This window comes from Haliotis rubra, unplaced genomic scaffold, assembly GCF_003918875.1.
Source record: "Haliotis rubra isolate DU_JTF1 unplaced genomic scaffold, ASM391887v1 Scf129, whole genome shotgun sequence".
Lineage (NCBI taxonomy): Eukaryota > Metazoa > Mollusca > Gastropoda > Lepetellida > Haliotidae > Haliotis > Haliotis rubra.
This window is the reverse complement of record NW_025765214.1, coordinates 1,608,068-1,625,413: the sequence shown is the minus strand read 5'-3', so window position 1 is coordinate 1,625,413 and position 17,346 is coordinate 1,608,068. Positions and strand designations below refer to the sequence as shown.

The 17,346-nt window shown below is 39.5% G+C and overlaps 2 protein-coding genes across 2 annotated transcripts in view; both read right to left on the bottom strand.

Moving 5' to 3' along the window:
• Window positions 1-2,192, bottom strand: part of LOC124266930 (L-threonine 3-dehydrogenase, mitochondrial-like) — a 31,847-nt gene extending 29,655 nt beyond the window's left edge. Inside the window, 1 exon segment of the mRNA XM_046701779.1 lies at window positions 2,097-2,192. The gene's annotated coding sequence lies outside the window, so the exon portion shown is untranslated.
• Window positions 2,193-9,021: 6,829 nt separating this feature from the next.
• Window positions 9,022-15,371, bottom strand: LOC124266958 (L-threonine 3-dehydrogenase, mitochondrial-like). Its single transcript, XM_046701811.1, has 8 exons — window positions 15,317-15,371; window positions 14,827-14,869; window positions 14,319-14,389; window positions 12,652-12,867; window positions 11,796-11,902; window positions 10,569-10,659; window positions 9,819-10,085; window positions 9,022-9,239 (listed from the first exon to the last, which is right to left on the bottom strand). Exons 1-8 carry the CDS (start codon window positions 15,369-15,371, stop codon window positions 9,055-9,057), a joined length of 1,035 nt encoding a protein of 344 aa, XP_046557767.1. The 3' UTR covers window positions 9,022-9,054.
• Window positions 15,372-17,346: the final 1,975 nt, after the last annotated feature.

Genomic DNA, 17,346 nt, shown 5'->3' with positions numbered 1-17,346 from the left:
GAAGGGTTGTCAGATCTTCATGACCAGACATTTTATCAAAGTAACTTTTGCACTATAACAGTTGTAATTTATCACACTTTCACAAAGGCTTATGATATTAGTACTAAAACTATTCTTTGCATTACTTTGGAACTGGTCCCTGAGCAAAACAGGAATTCATGTCTTGTAACCAAACTAATACACCCAAACATACAGAAAATATTGACAGAGGGGAATGGTAAGAGTGATGATGATGATGATGATGATGATGATGATGATGAAATGCCCCACAAAAATCCTTGCTCCAGTTACTGATGAATGAAATACTCTGTGCATCAGGTGATCTCAAATGAGGTCAACCATGAATACATTTTCATCCTAAGGGCAAAAGAGTGACCTAGTTTTTGGACACTCAATGCAGCAAACCAGTTAATTCACTGCACTGTCGGGACACTTCCAACAGCAGTTTCACCCTATGTTATACTAGGAGACTTTAGATTCTGGTCCTAAATCACAACAAGGGAAAACTGATCAAATGAAAACCAAAGAATATCAGTCAAAACAATTTTCCCCCAAACAGTTGTTTGCTATTCTAATTTAAGGTCAGATATAAAATTTGTAATTCTTCTCTTTACCTGTTTACAGATATATATGTATCTCATATACAATCCAATATAATGAAGTCAATTCATAAGAATACAAAGAGTGACTCTACTTAAAAGCCTGAATATCAAGTACAGCTAGGGCTGTAAAATACTTCTATGAAGTTCTTTGAGGTAAAGGATAATGACTCAGGGTTTTTTAGAAATTGCTGAACTGGGTCACAACACCATTAATGTCACATTGAGCCAATCTATTGAAGAAAATGCTATCAATGCAATGTGACCACAATGCATAAATGTGCCATGTTGCCAATAACAACCCCCCAGGGCAGGAAGCTAGATCCACACACAATGAGTGTTTTTATTATTACTCCAACAGAGAAGGCCCCAAGGTAGACATAGTGTTCAAGAGGGTAATATGTGGGCCATGCATGTATTTGAATACAAAATGAAGTTACTATCAAAAATGTTTTTACACTGTTGTCTGAAACCAGAGACATATGGTCTCTGTTGAATTAACTTGAAACAGATATGGTTGACAAATAATCACTTTTTGTAAATACTTGAAGATTTATGATGCTAAGTTTTAAGTTACTGATCACTGAAAAGATTTAATATAAATGATTTGATTGGTTTGAAACCAAAATGATATAATATAACAATTAATGAATAATCACAAAAGTATTATCACTATTATTGCAGCAGCAACAGTACTTAGTAGTAGTAGTAGTAGTAGTAGTAGTAGTAGTAGTAGTAGTAGTAGTGGTTATTTAGAACTGTATCACGTGTACGTGATGCACACGGGTTCTATTTCATTGACAATCCAGATCATATGTTGGAATGGGCCAAACTGTCTGAGAAGCCGAAACATGAATGATGACTTACTTGGCGGAGTCTATTACTGAAGTAAACAAGATAAGATACAGCCTTGACGTATAGGATGTGTTTACAAGTGGCCATCACTGAATCCGGGTCTCGAAATTATGATACACATGACGCAAAATCAAAAGTATTGCGCATTCTTTTCAAAGATCACATTACAATAATTACAAATTGAGTGACATAAGACGATTCACTTGAACAATTGTCAATACTGATCATAAAAATGTAACAATTTTCGGACAGGCTGTATTGCGCAATGAAATACATACTCACACTTTGAATGTATCTATAGACCGGGAGGCAAATTCTGATCTATTTCCAGAAGTGGTGTTAATATGTTTTCAAGTTCCCTTGTTTATCTATTTTTTTTCATTTTCCACAGTCCCCACAATCGGCCTAAGTGCAATCGAAAAGATAGTTGTTTCATGAACCATTAATCCCGAATCGATGCGCTTCAATTGTTGCATATGATGCGGAAGGATTGTCAGCGTCCGTGTGATCTGGGCCAAGAATGTATCATACGATACATGTCTGTACACTGGACAAAAACCTCGCTTCTCCTTACACACACCTCTCAGTGAACCAGGTTTGAATATCAAGTCATGACGACAATTCTTGCTTTCAAATACTTACAGAAAATGTAGACAGGATTGGTTTTCCTTCTATCGACTTCCACGAACTCAATGTAGTGCGCAAGTTAATGTTGACAACCGTGACTTACCGCGAGCATTGTCGTGCCAAAGTAGCCAATCAGATGGAGGCAACTGAAGGTGTGGTAGCTATCCGTCATTTCATTGGTCCTCGAAATAGACGGCCTTGCCCTTCATGCGCATGCCGGGGCCATTGAGTGTATGACGAAACCTCTGCTCATGTACAACATGATCAACACCTTGAAACGTTCTAAACTGGAACATCGTTCTCCAGCTTGGTGTAGTTAATAACATGGATATCACGTTACTCTATAAGTCACTGGTCATATGTGACCAAGTGGGGAGGCAAATCTCTCCACTCAGATCAACAATAACACTTGTAACGCATATGACATGTCCAGAGCTTTCCTGTTCTATCCAAATTTAGTTGCGATTTGAATCTCTCACTTATTGTTAATTGTTTTATCGACATTCTCGAAGTTGGTGAGTCAGTAATGAAGCATATATGACTTTATGGTTAACTACTTCGTGTTCAATTAATTGTATATCTCTCTGGATGGATGGATCGATCGAACGGACATACATTGTCTACTAGTATATGAATAGATCTACTATGCTTGTGATAAATCGATCACAACAACATCAAGCAATGCAACGCGGTCTCGTGTCAGATCGCTCTAGGAAGCGGATTTGCAGATATGATAACATTGTTGCGTAATCTCGCCGAGGAAATCAGACGAGGCTTATCCGTAAATACGAACGTATGGTTTGACATTCATTTTTATGAAGGTGCACTATAATCATGGCGGGCCCCATAAAGAAAACTTAGCGCTAAGACGATGGTAGACTAACAACTAGTCTCTGAAATGAACATATTTTGCAGAAAATAAAAGTTTTTACATTAAAATCATAAATACAATAAAAAGGAGCCCAGAGACTTTCTTCATTTCCTGAAGCTGTGGAAATCTAGACTTGCGTGGGCTTTCTTGGATATATTTGCTTCAATGTCTGTATGGCAGACTAAGACGATGGCAGCTCCGATTAATCAACTTATCTTATATATGAAAACCAAGCACTAATCTCTCGGCCACTTTGTTGATAGGGGCTCGTGACTGGTTTTCAGTTGTAACCCAGTGAGTGAGAATAGTTTTACTCCGATTTGAGCAATATTCTAGCAATATCACGACGGGGGACACCAGGAATGGGCATCACACACTGTACCCATGTACGTGGGGGAATCGAACCCGGGTCTTCGGCGAAGGAACGTTTTTACAACTAGGCTACCCCACCGCCCCGCTTGTAACTTAATCAAGGCGGAAACGAACCTTATATGAGTGCCCTTTCATGTAACATTTTGTCAGAGCGACCTATTCATTACAACCTTTGTCTTAATAAGCTTTTTCAAGAGGCGATAATTAGTAAATTACCATTCATCCGTCACACATACCGATCCCTTCCGTAAAGGCATATCTACATAATCAACGTTACCAGCGTGTGGAACGTAACGTATTTTGAGAGGCATTTATAGAAGTTAGAGCAGTAAGGAAGGATAACAATACATGTATATGAATGAACAATGAACAATGAATGTGAATATGAATATGAGAGTATAGTTATTGTTAACTGGCTTCCCGTTGCTGTACTGCAGTCCTGATCTTTTGGGATATGATCCTAGCATTTTGTGATATGTATGTTTTAAAATCACTATTTATATTTTAATGCTTTTATGGAAGACACTCGTGTCTCGTAGGCCTTATGGCCGGATATTGCATATCATGTTTTGTATTATGTATGTTACCGTGTACTATGCAATATGTGACATGCTAATAAAACAATCTTCTTCTTCTTCCTAATCTCCATTGTACTGTACACACACACACACACACACACACACACACACACATATCCATATATATATCCATCTCTATGCTTATTCTGTTCAACCTTGCATGATCACAATGCAGTATGGATCAGCCATCTGTGAAACATGTAATTTCAGTTGTATCAACGCAGTCCAGAACAAGGCTATGCGATTTTTCCTTGGATTGAGAAAATATACACCGAATGATGCTGTATCTGGAGACATGGGGTGGATCCCTCCAACAGTAAGACATGGGAAACTATATCAAAGTTCTACAAACGTTGCAGCTCCCTCCTACAACATCGATTAGCAAGAAATGGATTTATGTGGGCCAACAGACACGCAGTAAACAACAAGAGGAGCTGGGATTTTCTCAGAGTACACTCGACTAGTATAAACAACTGGGTCTATCTGATTTTGTCTCCCCTGATAATAAATATCACTATCGTAACATTGGAGTAAAAGTGAGAGAAACTGTATTTCAGCGTGTAAAGGAGTGAGTAAGTGGGTTTTACGCCGCTTTTAGCAACATTCCAGCAATATCAGGGCGGGGGACACCAGAAATGGGCTTCACACTTTGTACCCAAGTGGGGAATAGAACCCGGGTCTTTGGGGTGACGAGCAAACGCTTTAACCACTAGGCTACCCCACCGCCCCGCGCTTAAAGGAGGAATGGAGAATTTCAATAGATCAAGTAAACAGTCGAACCGGTAACGGAGGCAACAAACCACGCCTATACAATCAGCTGAAGAGCGATTACGAGGTTGCATATTTTAATCAGATTCCTATGTCTAAGTCAAACCGACGTTCTCAAGCAGTATTTCGATGCGGACTAGCTCCTGTACGAGTTGAGACCGGGCGATACACAAACCTACCTATCAACGAGAGAATGTTCTTTTATTGTGATACATGTGTGGAAGGTGAAGCCCATGTCTTATTGCACTGCCCAGTGTAGACTAACAAGTAGTCTCTGAAATGAACATATTTTACTGCAAAAGTTCTATGCCAGACTATACTGTATAGTGATGTTAGACAGGTTTTGTTAGATAAATGCAATGAAGTGTAGTGTGGTTTTAAATATGAATGTGATATTGTGAAGGTGTTTTATCCTGGCCAGTCCCAGTGTTGTTACAAGGCACTCTTACAGCTGCGTAGGAATATTACATGTAAACCTTAATGTTTATTTTTAATTTGCATATATGTTGTATAGAATTTTATTCACTGTAATGTACATGTTTTAAAATATGGTTTATACTACTTTTATGCATATTTTGTCTCTCATAACTCCAACAGGAGTGGCTCATTTTATATTATGTTATTTTATAGCATTTTATATGTACATTTTAATTTGGAGGCGAGACGTAAATAAACTGTCTGTATGCTTGATAACGGCATTTGAGCCCGTACCGAAACATGGCTCTCACTGTAATAAAGTTGTTCATCCATGATATATTGTTATCCTTCACGTGTGGAACGTTGGTTGTATATTATATTCCACAAACACAGAAGTGTTCGTCTGATTCAGGACCATTTGTTTTAAACATTTATTTGTTTTCTTCTTATAGAACTACTCGTTATAGCATAGAACAACACCAAATTAGGCAGCATGTAAGGCCATATTGTGGGTACATTATTGACACTTTCGGGAAAAGCTTTTCTAGGATTGCATAATAAGACGGTTCTAATAGAGAGAAAAAACATCTTGGGTCACAGACTTTACTCATAAATACAGTTTATTTTCATGATGTTCGAAGAATCACACATTTACACTCATTTTATAAATTATTTTGGCAAGATCATCGAGGCAAAGCGTGCTTCACAGGAACAAGTGTACGTATTTAGAACTGTTAATTTTCCTTTACTTTTAGAAAATAATATTTCTATTGAGGGCTGAAAAATGTTTACACTACCACATTCTATATTTGAAAATAGTTCTGTACAGAAAATAAAAAGCAAATCGATAAATGGGCATTGACTATAACATACGTTCTTTCTTATGCTATATTTAGGATTCTTCAGAAAAGAGTATATATACAAATTCTAGAACGGTTTGGTTCATCCGGGATTCGAAAAACACTCTCTGGGTGAGGCACCTAATCGACAGCACAGTCAGCTAACCCTCTCAGTCACGGATACTACGACACAGAGTGAGTGGGTTTTACGAGATCACGTATTTTTTGTACCCTTCTGATAACTTCCCGTGAAGATCTGTGTTGCAACATTTGTCTTCAGCAACCCATGCTTGTCGTAAGAGGCGACTAACGGGATCAGGCTCGCTGACTTGGTTGACACGTCATCATATCCCAATTGCGTAGATCGATGTTCACGCTGTTGATCCCCATATGACAAAGGGAGATATTTACAGACCGCCGCCATATAGCTGATATATTGCTGAGCGCGGCGTAAAACTCAACTCACTCACTTCTGATAACTATTTCAGAACTTGAATGTGTTACATTCCTGAGAAAGTGTTAGCATAAATATAACATTTGCTCCATGTGGAAACTTATAGAAAGCCATTGTGTATTCTACCCATGAAGATCCGGGTTAACCTGTGTGAACAAGCTGTTTTCATAGCCGCAGGCAGAACAGAAAGCCCCGAACCGAGGCCTTTCTAACCTGAATATCAAGACCTTGACCTGAATTTTGACCTAATCGGTATCGCAAAAGAATGCAGGGTTTTATTATACGCGTAATCCTATTCCGATAATCCGTTTGAGCTGTTGACGCCAATTACTCCCCTTCACAAGCTATCCTGAAAATGTACACGTCAGTGGTAAAGCTGTTGATACGTCAAAACTGAAACATATAACGTTAGGGATGAACAACTTGTTGATAGGTCAGTGAGCAGGGCACAGGTTAGTCTGTCTCACAGTCCCTGAACCACATTAATTTCCCTACTGCCAAGCCCTCTCTGCGCTGCTAAAGCCCTAAATAAAGCAAGTCTAGATTTCCTCAGGTTCTGAATCTCTGGTCTCCCTAGGGCTCCTTTTCAATATAAATGGGCTTGTTTGTTACTATCAAAATTATATATATTCAGAGACTAAGCCTTAGTCTAGGCACAGGTTTACTTAATAGCTAACACGTTTCATCACCTTCTTTACTAGGGCTGTAACGATGCATCGAACTATCGATGACTTGCAATTGTTGAGTATCCGATAACAATTAATCGATGGTAGAAAAGAAACCTATCGATGCATCGATAGTATGTGTTACTATCGATAGTTTAGTAATTGACTTCCGTTGATAAATGCGCAGCGTAAAATACAGGATGTTTGGGTGCAGTCTTGCAACTTCATTGAGTTTATGTTTTAACTGTTTACTTGATCTCGGTTTCAAGTCTCTTGTCAGTTATTAAAAGAGAGTGGAACTACTTCAGCTTGTTTTTATTTCATATAAACTATACATTCATTTGGGAAATTACTTCAAATGAAACAATTCAAGGAAAAAACTATTGCTGGTTGCAATAGTTATGTTGCAATAGACTATCGCAGTCGTAATAGTTGTTTCCCCCTCAATAGTCACCCTCATTCGTTACTGTTACAACGTTGCAGGCTTAAGGTCTGGGTGCCATTGTGCCTATAGTTAGTGAGTGAGTTTGGTTTTGTAGCAATATTCCACAACCGGCGCAGAAATGAGCTTCACACATACCTTAAGTCGGCTGTGCTAACCATTGTGTGCCCCTGAGACTACCTTAAGTCTGTGCTAATGTGTGGGAGTTACGGTCACCTTAGCGCTAAGATCGCTTTGTACAACGACACCCTGGTCATCTCTGAACTACGATGCTGCTACATGGCGAGCAGAATCTTCCCATTAATCAACTCAGAATAGAGCGAGGAATTTTTACAGGACTTTACTTTAATCATTTTACTCCCGCTTCTTACTCCTTCAGCGTTTTGCTTGTAGTGAGTGAGTAAATACATTTACGTCGCTTTTAGCAATATCCAGCAATACCACGACGAGGAACGCAGAAATGGGCTTCATGCACTGTGCCCAGTGTGGGGAATCGAACCTTTGGCGTGACGAGCGAAGGCTTTAAATTAACCACAAGGCTACCCAACCAACCCGTTGTATTACATGAAATATATAAATAAAATGACTTCATCTAAGGAAGTTACCATAGAGTGAACTGGGTCCGTGAACCGTCCTACCTACATCCAAGACAACGGTGGGATAATACTCTGCCAATACAGAACATTCGAAAGTGTAATAGAAGTGGAACCATGCATGTATTTTAACTTGCCTCCCGAGAATACATAGACGTGGCATAGCCAGCCTAAAATTGAGGATCATCCTATACGAGTTAAGACTTGACGACATACACGTGTCTCTGAATGATTGAAATAATCTAATTCTTCCAGTTTTACAGAAGACGAATGATTGTATTGTAAGGCATTTGCTTTCATTTCGACAAACTGCCCTGTCAGAATATTTTTCCACCAAACAATAATTTAACAGGAGAAAATGTATCAGACAAAATCAAACACTCAGACATACATACCAACTCGTACATTAGATAGACAAGACAATAGGTAAACACGATATGAACACAAACACAGTTTACCACCGGAATTACACATTACACATAGCAGAATGTATGAAAGGTATATAGATATATAAATAGATATATATTCAGCATGAGAGATGCATGTGTCAAGTCAAATAATTGCAGCAAATATAACATCATTTGTTTGATATTACACGGTAATTTCTATCGCATCTCAGTTGTAAAAGTATTACATCCAATGCAAGGTGTTTATGGAAGTGACCATGGAATACCCATTAGGTGCTGAGATCACACTTTGTTAATTTCGTGAAAATGTCTTCTAATGTCGTTACGCTGTGTGTTGCAAAATTGCATTTATAAGATTCAACAGGAAAAGACACAAACTGCCACACGTTTGTCACAAGTACATTCTTCAAAGCACTTCAACCCTAAGCTGGACCCGTCTCGCATATCGCAATATAGCTTTGTCGAACGTTAGCGTTGACGCAAAGGGAGCTGAACCAGCTTATTACAACCCCACATGACAAAGGGAGGTAACTCCACTCTGCAGGGGAGACAACTCCAACAAACAACTTAAAGGGCCTCTCTTTTCACTGTCTCTGTCTCTGTTTCTGCGTATTTAGCATCATCCACTGGGTTGTATTGTGGGATGAGCTTCTCGAACATCACACGGCACATTGACTCCAGGTCATATTGATGGCTCCATCCCCAGTCCTGGCGAGCGTTGGTGTCATCCAAAACTTGGGGCCAGGAATCAGCTAAAACACACACACTAATGTATTCTCAATGGTGTCAACCTCAGCACGTCCAACATTAGCCTGTTTCTGAAGAATGACAGGCAGGTACGTGTTATTTGAATATGGTTATAATTTTACATCAAATGTATCAACAGTCTTCCATGGTATTAGCTTCAGCTGTCAATTTTTTAACGGCATTTAGAAGTGATACACATTAAAGTCGAGAATTTATGGATTGAACTTCTATATTTTCTTACGCCTTCATCGGGTGAATGATACTCCGAAACGTTGTGTCAAAATAAAGAAGTTAACATCCATAAATTCTCGCCTTTTCAGCTTTCAAAATTATATATAATTATCGATGTATGGCCATTGGACACAGATAGAATTGCATCCATAATCGGAATTGTACACGTGCATCCCTTTCGAAGACTGCCCAACTCACTAACTCTAGGAGAAGACATGTAAGGCAATACTAACCAATACACTGCCTCCCCACCCTCTCTTTCATCATTGTCAGTGTAGAAGGCATGGAAGGCACTACCAACCAACTGAATGCTTAACTCACTAACTGTAGAAGCCATTCAAGGTCATACTAACCAATAGCCTGCCTCTCATCTGGGGAGTAGGTGACTTCCAACTCAGGGACGTATTTTCTCACTTCTTCTGCAATCTCCCTTGGCGTGAAGCTCATGGCCGTCACATTGTAAGTCCGCATGGACAGCTTCTCGCTGGTCACCTCCATGAAGTTGACCGTTGACCGGAGGGTGTCATCGATGTACATCATTGGGAGCCGGGTGTCTGGTCCCAGGAAACAGCGGTGGTGTCCGGTCTTCAGGGCATCGTGGAATATCTCCACTGCATAATCTGCCATAAACGGTATAACTATTATAAACTTTACACTACATTTTACGAAAAAATACAAAGCAAACATTGTTCAGTTATCTCCACCTTTACTAACAAGTTGTCACACGTTTATCATCAATACTCAGTGGTAGACTGCAGTTCCAGGTTCATGGGGACGGTGGGGTAACCTAGCGGTTCAAGTGTTGGCCCGTCACGCCCAACACCTAGGTTCGATTCTCCACATGGGTACAGCGTGTGATGACTATTTCTGGTGTCTCCTGCCGTGATATTGCTGGAATATTGCTAAAAGCGGCGTAAAACTAGACTCACTCCAGGATCATGAGAGTCGACCGAAGATTCAAGGGTCAGTTTGATACTTCTCAAGACGGCTTTCAACATTACTAATAATCCCCTACCTGGAGAGAATATGATTTACATATCCATCAAACAATTCAAGAGTTTTATATTGATAAATACCAGACATGAAGACAGTCACAGACATACCCGTGGTGCCACCGCCTGGCTTGGTGTCAGCCGAGATAACTCCTGGGAATCGGAGACTGCGGAAGTCCAGGCCAAACCTCTGGTTGTAATACTACACAGAAACAGATGTTCCAAATTAACAAGGATGCCAAGGGGCACACGTCTTGGAATTAATGTTAAAAGGTTCATTTTCAGAGATACATGATTCATGGACTGTGGCAGCAACTGTAATGATGCAATGGCAACCTTCAACGATCACGGTGTAGTTCTATCAATAGTCCACGCGAAATCCCTGGTTGTAATACAACACAGAAACAGTGGAGATAATTAAGAGTGAGTGAGTGAGTGAGTGAGTATGCCAATATTCCCGCAATATCACGGCTGGGGACACCAGAAATGGGCTTCACACATTGTACCCATGTGGGGAATCACTAGGCTACCCCACCGCCCCCGGGTCTTCGGCGTGACGAGCCAACGCTTTAACCACAATAAATAAGGCTACAGTCAACAAGCTCATTAGATAATTTCAAATACTTCGTGTGGTGTTGCTAAAACAGCACAGATATGGTACCCAATTGCGACGTTGCCATCGCCTCACGTTCCTAGCCTATAACATCGACGATGTTGACGGGTTAATGACATTAGAACATTAATTTATATTTTCCTAAACGTAGGAAGATTTAAGATTTTCATTGTCCTTGCAATGAACTTCATTTTATTGAGTTATCAAATAGAAACATCCAAACCCATTTCATAACTAAAAGGAATATCTGATGAAATCAGAGTCCGTTGTACTGTTTCGAGGAGGCGGTGTGGTAGCCTAGTGGACAAAGCGAAGATTCGATTCCACAAATGGGTACAGTGTGTGAAGCCCATTTCTGGTGCCCCGCCGGGATATTGCTTGAATATTGCTAAAAGCGGCGTAAAACCATACTCACTCACTCACTGTTTCGAGAATTTCACAAACACGAAAAAAATTTCATTCATTTGAAGAATTACAGTTTAACATTTCCAGGATGGATCTAAGTAATAAGTGTTTATTCACAATGATAAGATGGATAGGATGTAAGTAGAAATACTGACAGACTCTAATCATTGATATGCAAACATTATGAAATATTTCTTCCCTCTTGAAGTTCAGTTGACAACTTGCGGCTGAATATTGTTTCTCAGCAAGGTTCCATGTCAAGGTAAACCTCTGCTGAGGTAATGTCATTGTAGGGTTTCGATGGAGAACCTCATGCTTACCTCGCCCATGAGCTCCGCATGCACCTTGGATACTCCGTAAATAGTCCGGGGACGCTGGATGGTGAGATCAGGGGTCGGGTTCCGTGGGGAGTCGGGGCCAAATGCACCTTTAAGAACAAACATAGCCCTAGAGTCTCTTGCAGAATTGAAAGTCATACATACAGCCCGAAACAGTCACATACCGGAACTGCAGGGTCGGCAAGTAACCAAATTGTAACATTCAAAAAGGTTCAAGGAGGATGAAAGTTTGACATGTCCTTCACGTTTCTATCATAAAATTAAATATTCATATTTTTACCGAGCCCTGAATGTTATTACTTTGATGAAACATCTTTTGATAAAGAGTCTTACGAGGCTCATGATGTCTTCGTATAAAGAACTAGCTCGGCTGTACCTCAAAAGTAACATGAAATATGGACACCAAAAGTTAGAACTGAGGCATGGTTTTGACCGATTTCTTCCTTAGTTGACGTATTGGTCCAATACGTGGCGTTATTTGATATGTCATTTATACCCAGCTGTTTGTTCTAACAATTAGTGTGGTGATGCTTACACGTCATTTGAGACCTTTAAACAACTACAAACCTTTCATGCATTACAGTGAGTGAGCGAGTGAGTATGGTTTTACGCCGCTTTTAGCAATACTCCAGCAATATCACGGCGGGGGACACCAGAAATGGTTTACACATTGTACCCATGTGGGGAATAAAACCGTGTCTACGGCGTGACGAGCCAACGCTTTAACCACTAGGCTACCCCACCGTCCCCATGCATTACAGATTCACTTTGTATGACAGCGGGATGCACATGCATAGGGAAGTCAGTTGGCCACGCATGATTTTTATCAGACTCTTACCAATTGTGCTTGGAATGAACAGTTTGAGCCTGTATTGTTTGGAGACCTCGAGGACATTGTGGAGGCCCTCAATGTTGACTTGCATAGCCAGGGGCACATTCTGCTCCCCGATGGCGCTCAGCAGGGCCGCAAAGTGTATCAGCCAATCCACCTCGTACTTGACAACAATGTCGCGAAGACCTTTGAAGTTCCGGACATCGACGTAGTGGAAGGGTCCTGTAGAAACAATAGTTCAAGAACAATAGTAGTTGTCTGAACAATGTTTCAATAGCTCAAGAACAATAGTAGTTGTCTGAACAATGTTTCAATAGCTCAAGAACAATAGTAGTTGTCTGAACAATGTTTCAATAGCTCAAGAACAATAGTATGAACAAGGTTTCAATAGCTCTAGAACAATAGTAGTTGTCTGAACAATGTTTCAATAGCTCAAGAACAATAGTAGTTGTCTGAACAATGTTTCAATAGCTCAAGAACAATAGTAGTTGTCTGAACAATGTTTCAATAGCTCAAGAACAATAGTAGTTGTCTGAACAATGTTTCAATAGCTCAAGAACAATAGTAGTTGTCTGAACAATGTTTCAATAGCTCAAGAACAATAGTAGTTGTCTGAACAATGTTTCAATAGCTCAAGAACTATAGTAGTTGTCTGAACAATGTTTCAATAGCTCAAGAACTATAGTAGTTGTCTGAACAATGTTTCAATAGCTCAAGAACAATAGTAGTTGTCTGAACAATGTTTCAATAGCTCAAGAACTATAGTAGTTGTCTGAATAGCTCAATGTTTCAATAGCTCAAGAACTAATAGTAGTTGTCTGAACAATGTTTCAATAGCTCAAGAACAATAGTATAATAGCTCAAGAACAATAGTAGTTGTCTGAACAATGTTTCAATAGCTCAAGAACAATAGTAGTTGTCTGAACAATGTTTCAATAGCTCAAGAACAATAGTAGTTGTCTGAACAATGTTTCAATAGCTCAAGAACAATAGTAGTTGTCTGAACAATGTTTCAATAGCTCAAGAACAATAGTAGTTGTCTGAACAATGTTTCAAGCTCAAGTAGTTGTCTGAACAATGTTTCAATAGCTCAAGAACAATAGTAGTTGTCTGAACAATGTTTCAATAGCTCAAGAACAATAGTAGTTGTCTGAACAATGTTTCAATAGCTCAAGAACAATAGTAGTTGTCTGAACAATGTTTCAATAGCTCAAGAACAATAGTAGTTGTCTGAACAATGTTTCAATAGCTCAAGAACAATAGTAGTTGTCTTGAACAATGTTTCAATAGCTCAAGAACAATAGTAGTTGTCTGAACAATGTTTCAATAGCTCAAGAACAATAGTAGTTGTCTGAACAATGTTTCAATAGTTTAAGAAGAGTGTGTAATGTGTGGATGTCTGGATTGTCTGGTAGTGACACGATTATTTACAGACCATCGCCATGCAGCAGGAATATTGATGTGCAGCGTTAAACAAGAAACAAAGAAAACCAAAACTTCCATACAGAAGTGGTGCTACAATTACGACGAGCTCTCTTATATCTAACTTTGACGAGAGTTTCCCTCGCTAATTGGACGGCGTTTCTAAACAATGGTAGCCACGGTTTTGATTAGAAAAGTATGTAGATGTAATATACTAAAAGACGATCTACGACGACTATGCACGTGCTTACCGCTTTTGAGAACATCTTTGGGAGCCTTGTAGATGTCTGTGAGAACAACGTTGTCATGCCCGTACCTCTCTCTGAAACATAAGAATTATTGTACATCAATTCCTCATTTGTACTGGATTAAAAGCTCCATCTAAACCTGCACATAAAGACATTTATAGCAAAACCCATAGTTTTCCCTTTGATCACTTCTAAATGTCTTTGTACAAGATTTTATGCATTTAACAGCACAATTGTCATTTCGTATTACCCCCTTATTTCAATCATATCAGTGACATTTGATAGCATTTTTTAATTTTTTTAATCCAGCCTCAAAACATAGATAAGATGGCCAATTATTCCAGTGTACTATAACAATATAGCAGATTAACCCATTTGATTATAGTAGATGGAGCAAACAGTCGGCATTGCGTCACTTAGTCTCAATCCATGGATGGTTTATTTCTTACTTAAAGCATCATGGACAATGAAAGGTACTTGCTTTTAACATTGTAATATTTAATAAGCCTACCTTAGTACCTTTGCCAGGCCAGTTCCTAGCTGCCCCAGACCTCCTGTAAAACATAGATAACAGAACAATGTTAGTGGGGAACCTTGATATGTATTGAAAATACAATGTTTATTGAATAATTGGTATGTGTTTTATTTGTGTTGTTATCAAACGATCTTGAACCACGACTGAATGATATCGCGCCCAGTTCGGAAGTGGCTGTCTGGCCCTGACTCCACAGGTCAACAGGTTGCCATAGCTGGAATACCGCTGACTGCGGCATAAAACAACATAAACTCACTGACTCAAAATTAATATAGCCTGATCCCAATCAATTACTCGCCCACTAAAGTGATATGAATATGTATGGTAAGAGGCAGATACACCGAAAAGTCACTCAATGCAATAAACAAGAAGTTGATATCCGTAGAGATTTAATCTTCGTTATTGACAACCATCCATAAAGCGTGATACTAACAACTAACCGCACAGTGTGATTCCAAACGCTCACCTGTGATGAGGATTCTTGGAGCTTTCTCTCTCGCGAATCCATTAGATGCCGCCATTGGTTTCCAAGATATCACGCTTTTTGCTATACACGCTTCCCAGATAGTTCTGTATTGATGAAGGTTCCCTCACAAAACCTGATCGGATCGGTTTCATGGCCTAATCGGATAGAATTGCGGGAATGAATTTTAATTCACCTATTCGGACATCTGTGGCCGTATGCAAGTCCGGGCGTAAGTAAAATGTCCGCCCGGACGTAACGTTAAACCGGTATGCACATATTATATTAGACGTAGTTAAAGTTACGCCAGTCGTAGCGCTCTATCTTTACGCCACCTACCCAGCAGGCGTAAGCCAGGCGTACCTTGTAATGGCGGCACTGTGGCCGTATGCACATGTTGGGCGTAGCTCACGTCAGGCGTAACACACTACGTCGGGCTTAGCAGCGCCCTCCTCTTACACGTCATGCACAACGTCGGTTAAGCCTAGGCGTTACTACGCCCGGCTTAACGGATTTACGTCAAGGCGCAGTGTGCTATTTTTAGATTTTCGAACGTTTTTAAACCACCGGTAAAAGGCGCGAAACAACTTCGCGGTACATCATGGAAAGCCAAAGAAAACCCAACTTTACCGATGGATCCTGATGGAGAAATAACATGGACTTTCAAAATTGGCTTCACCATAAATGTCGCCATATTTGACACATTACGAAATCACGATTCACAGCGTTATTTGGTGTATGTTTTCAAATGTTCAAATCGGATAATTACTACTCAGATGTATTGAATTTCGTGCACCGATTTCTGCTACGATATTTTTAATTTGGCATCTTTACAGAAAGTGTGAGTGAAGAAAATACAGCCTGATATCTGAACGACATAAGTGTATATGAATTGGGTTTATGTGCTAATGCATAACGTTAGACGCTCAACATTAAAAATGACTCGCAATAAGTGTCAAAAATGGATTTTCTTCTATGACGTCAACTGACGACAGAGAGGTCATACACGTATAAAAGATAAGGGGGCATAACTCCGTTATGCTTAACACTAGGTCAACGTAACTCAGATCAATTGGAGAAAAGTTGTTGTGGATACTTACGCTATATTTTCGTTATGTTGTGTTCACGGTGAACCAACCTATTCCATTACAGATTTCCCCAATGTGAGCGGATACGTTTTGGTAGTTTCACAATTTATAAGAAAAGATGGCAATGTACTACTTGAGATGGCAGAATAGCGATTTGGATGGCCCTATCCGATATGTAAGTTAGTTCTTAGATTCCCGTATTCTCATGTAGATGTATTTTGACTACTTTTGCATCATTATTAATGGAGTACTAGCCATATCTTCAAATGTAATGAAATTACTGATAATAATACTACATTTTAGTTGACGTCATTGCTTGTTATATGCATTTTGCGAAGTCGGAAAAAGACGACATTGGTTTTGCTGATTAGTATATATCTTACCTAAATTCCATTTATTGTATGAAAGGTCTCGGCTTCTACGTCAGAATTTAACACTCTTTAGACAAAACATAAAATGACTGATTTTTCCATTTAAATAGTGTCCTGAATATATCAACAATTAGACGGTTTGACTGTGTATCTTATTGTGAGCAACACGCGCACCTGTTTGGCATCAAATTAACGTAAATGATTTCTGCGTGATTTTGCGTCAGTCATGGAGTCACGCTGCACGGAAACTTCGACAATTTCTTATGAAATATCAAATGATTGCATTGTATCTGTTTTTAATTTCCCATTTCTTGCTACGATACTCTTTCCATGCATATTCTAAAGCTATTGGGCCATTGCAAGCAATGAATAGACGGCTGCATGTCGGAAAATTTCAGAAAATGCTACGTAGTGTAAAATCGGAATTTTTCTTTCTTTACAAGCGCAGCCTTTCGAACACAGCGTTCGTTTGGACTTTTCACACCCAGACAGTTGATATTGGTGACAAAGACCATTTGTAATTTGATTCTAAAATGTATGGGGAATTCAGTGATGCATTTGTCGCAGGTGAATG

Excerpts from the sequence above, each read along its gene's own strand:
- LOC124266958 (XM_046701811.1), bottom strand. The coding sequence starts at position 15,371 with ATGGCGGCATCTAATGGATTCGCGAGAGAGAAAGCTCCAAGAATCCTC. Across the intron at positions 12,868-14,318 it reads CAAAGATGTTCTCAAAAGCG|GACCCTTCCACTACGTCGAT; the intron begins GTAAGCACGTGC and ends TTGTTTCTACAG. Across the intron at positions 10,660-11,795 it reads ATGCGGAGCTCATGGGCGAG|TATTACAACCAGAGGTTTGG; the intron begins GTAAGCATGAGG and ends GTTTCTGTGTAG.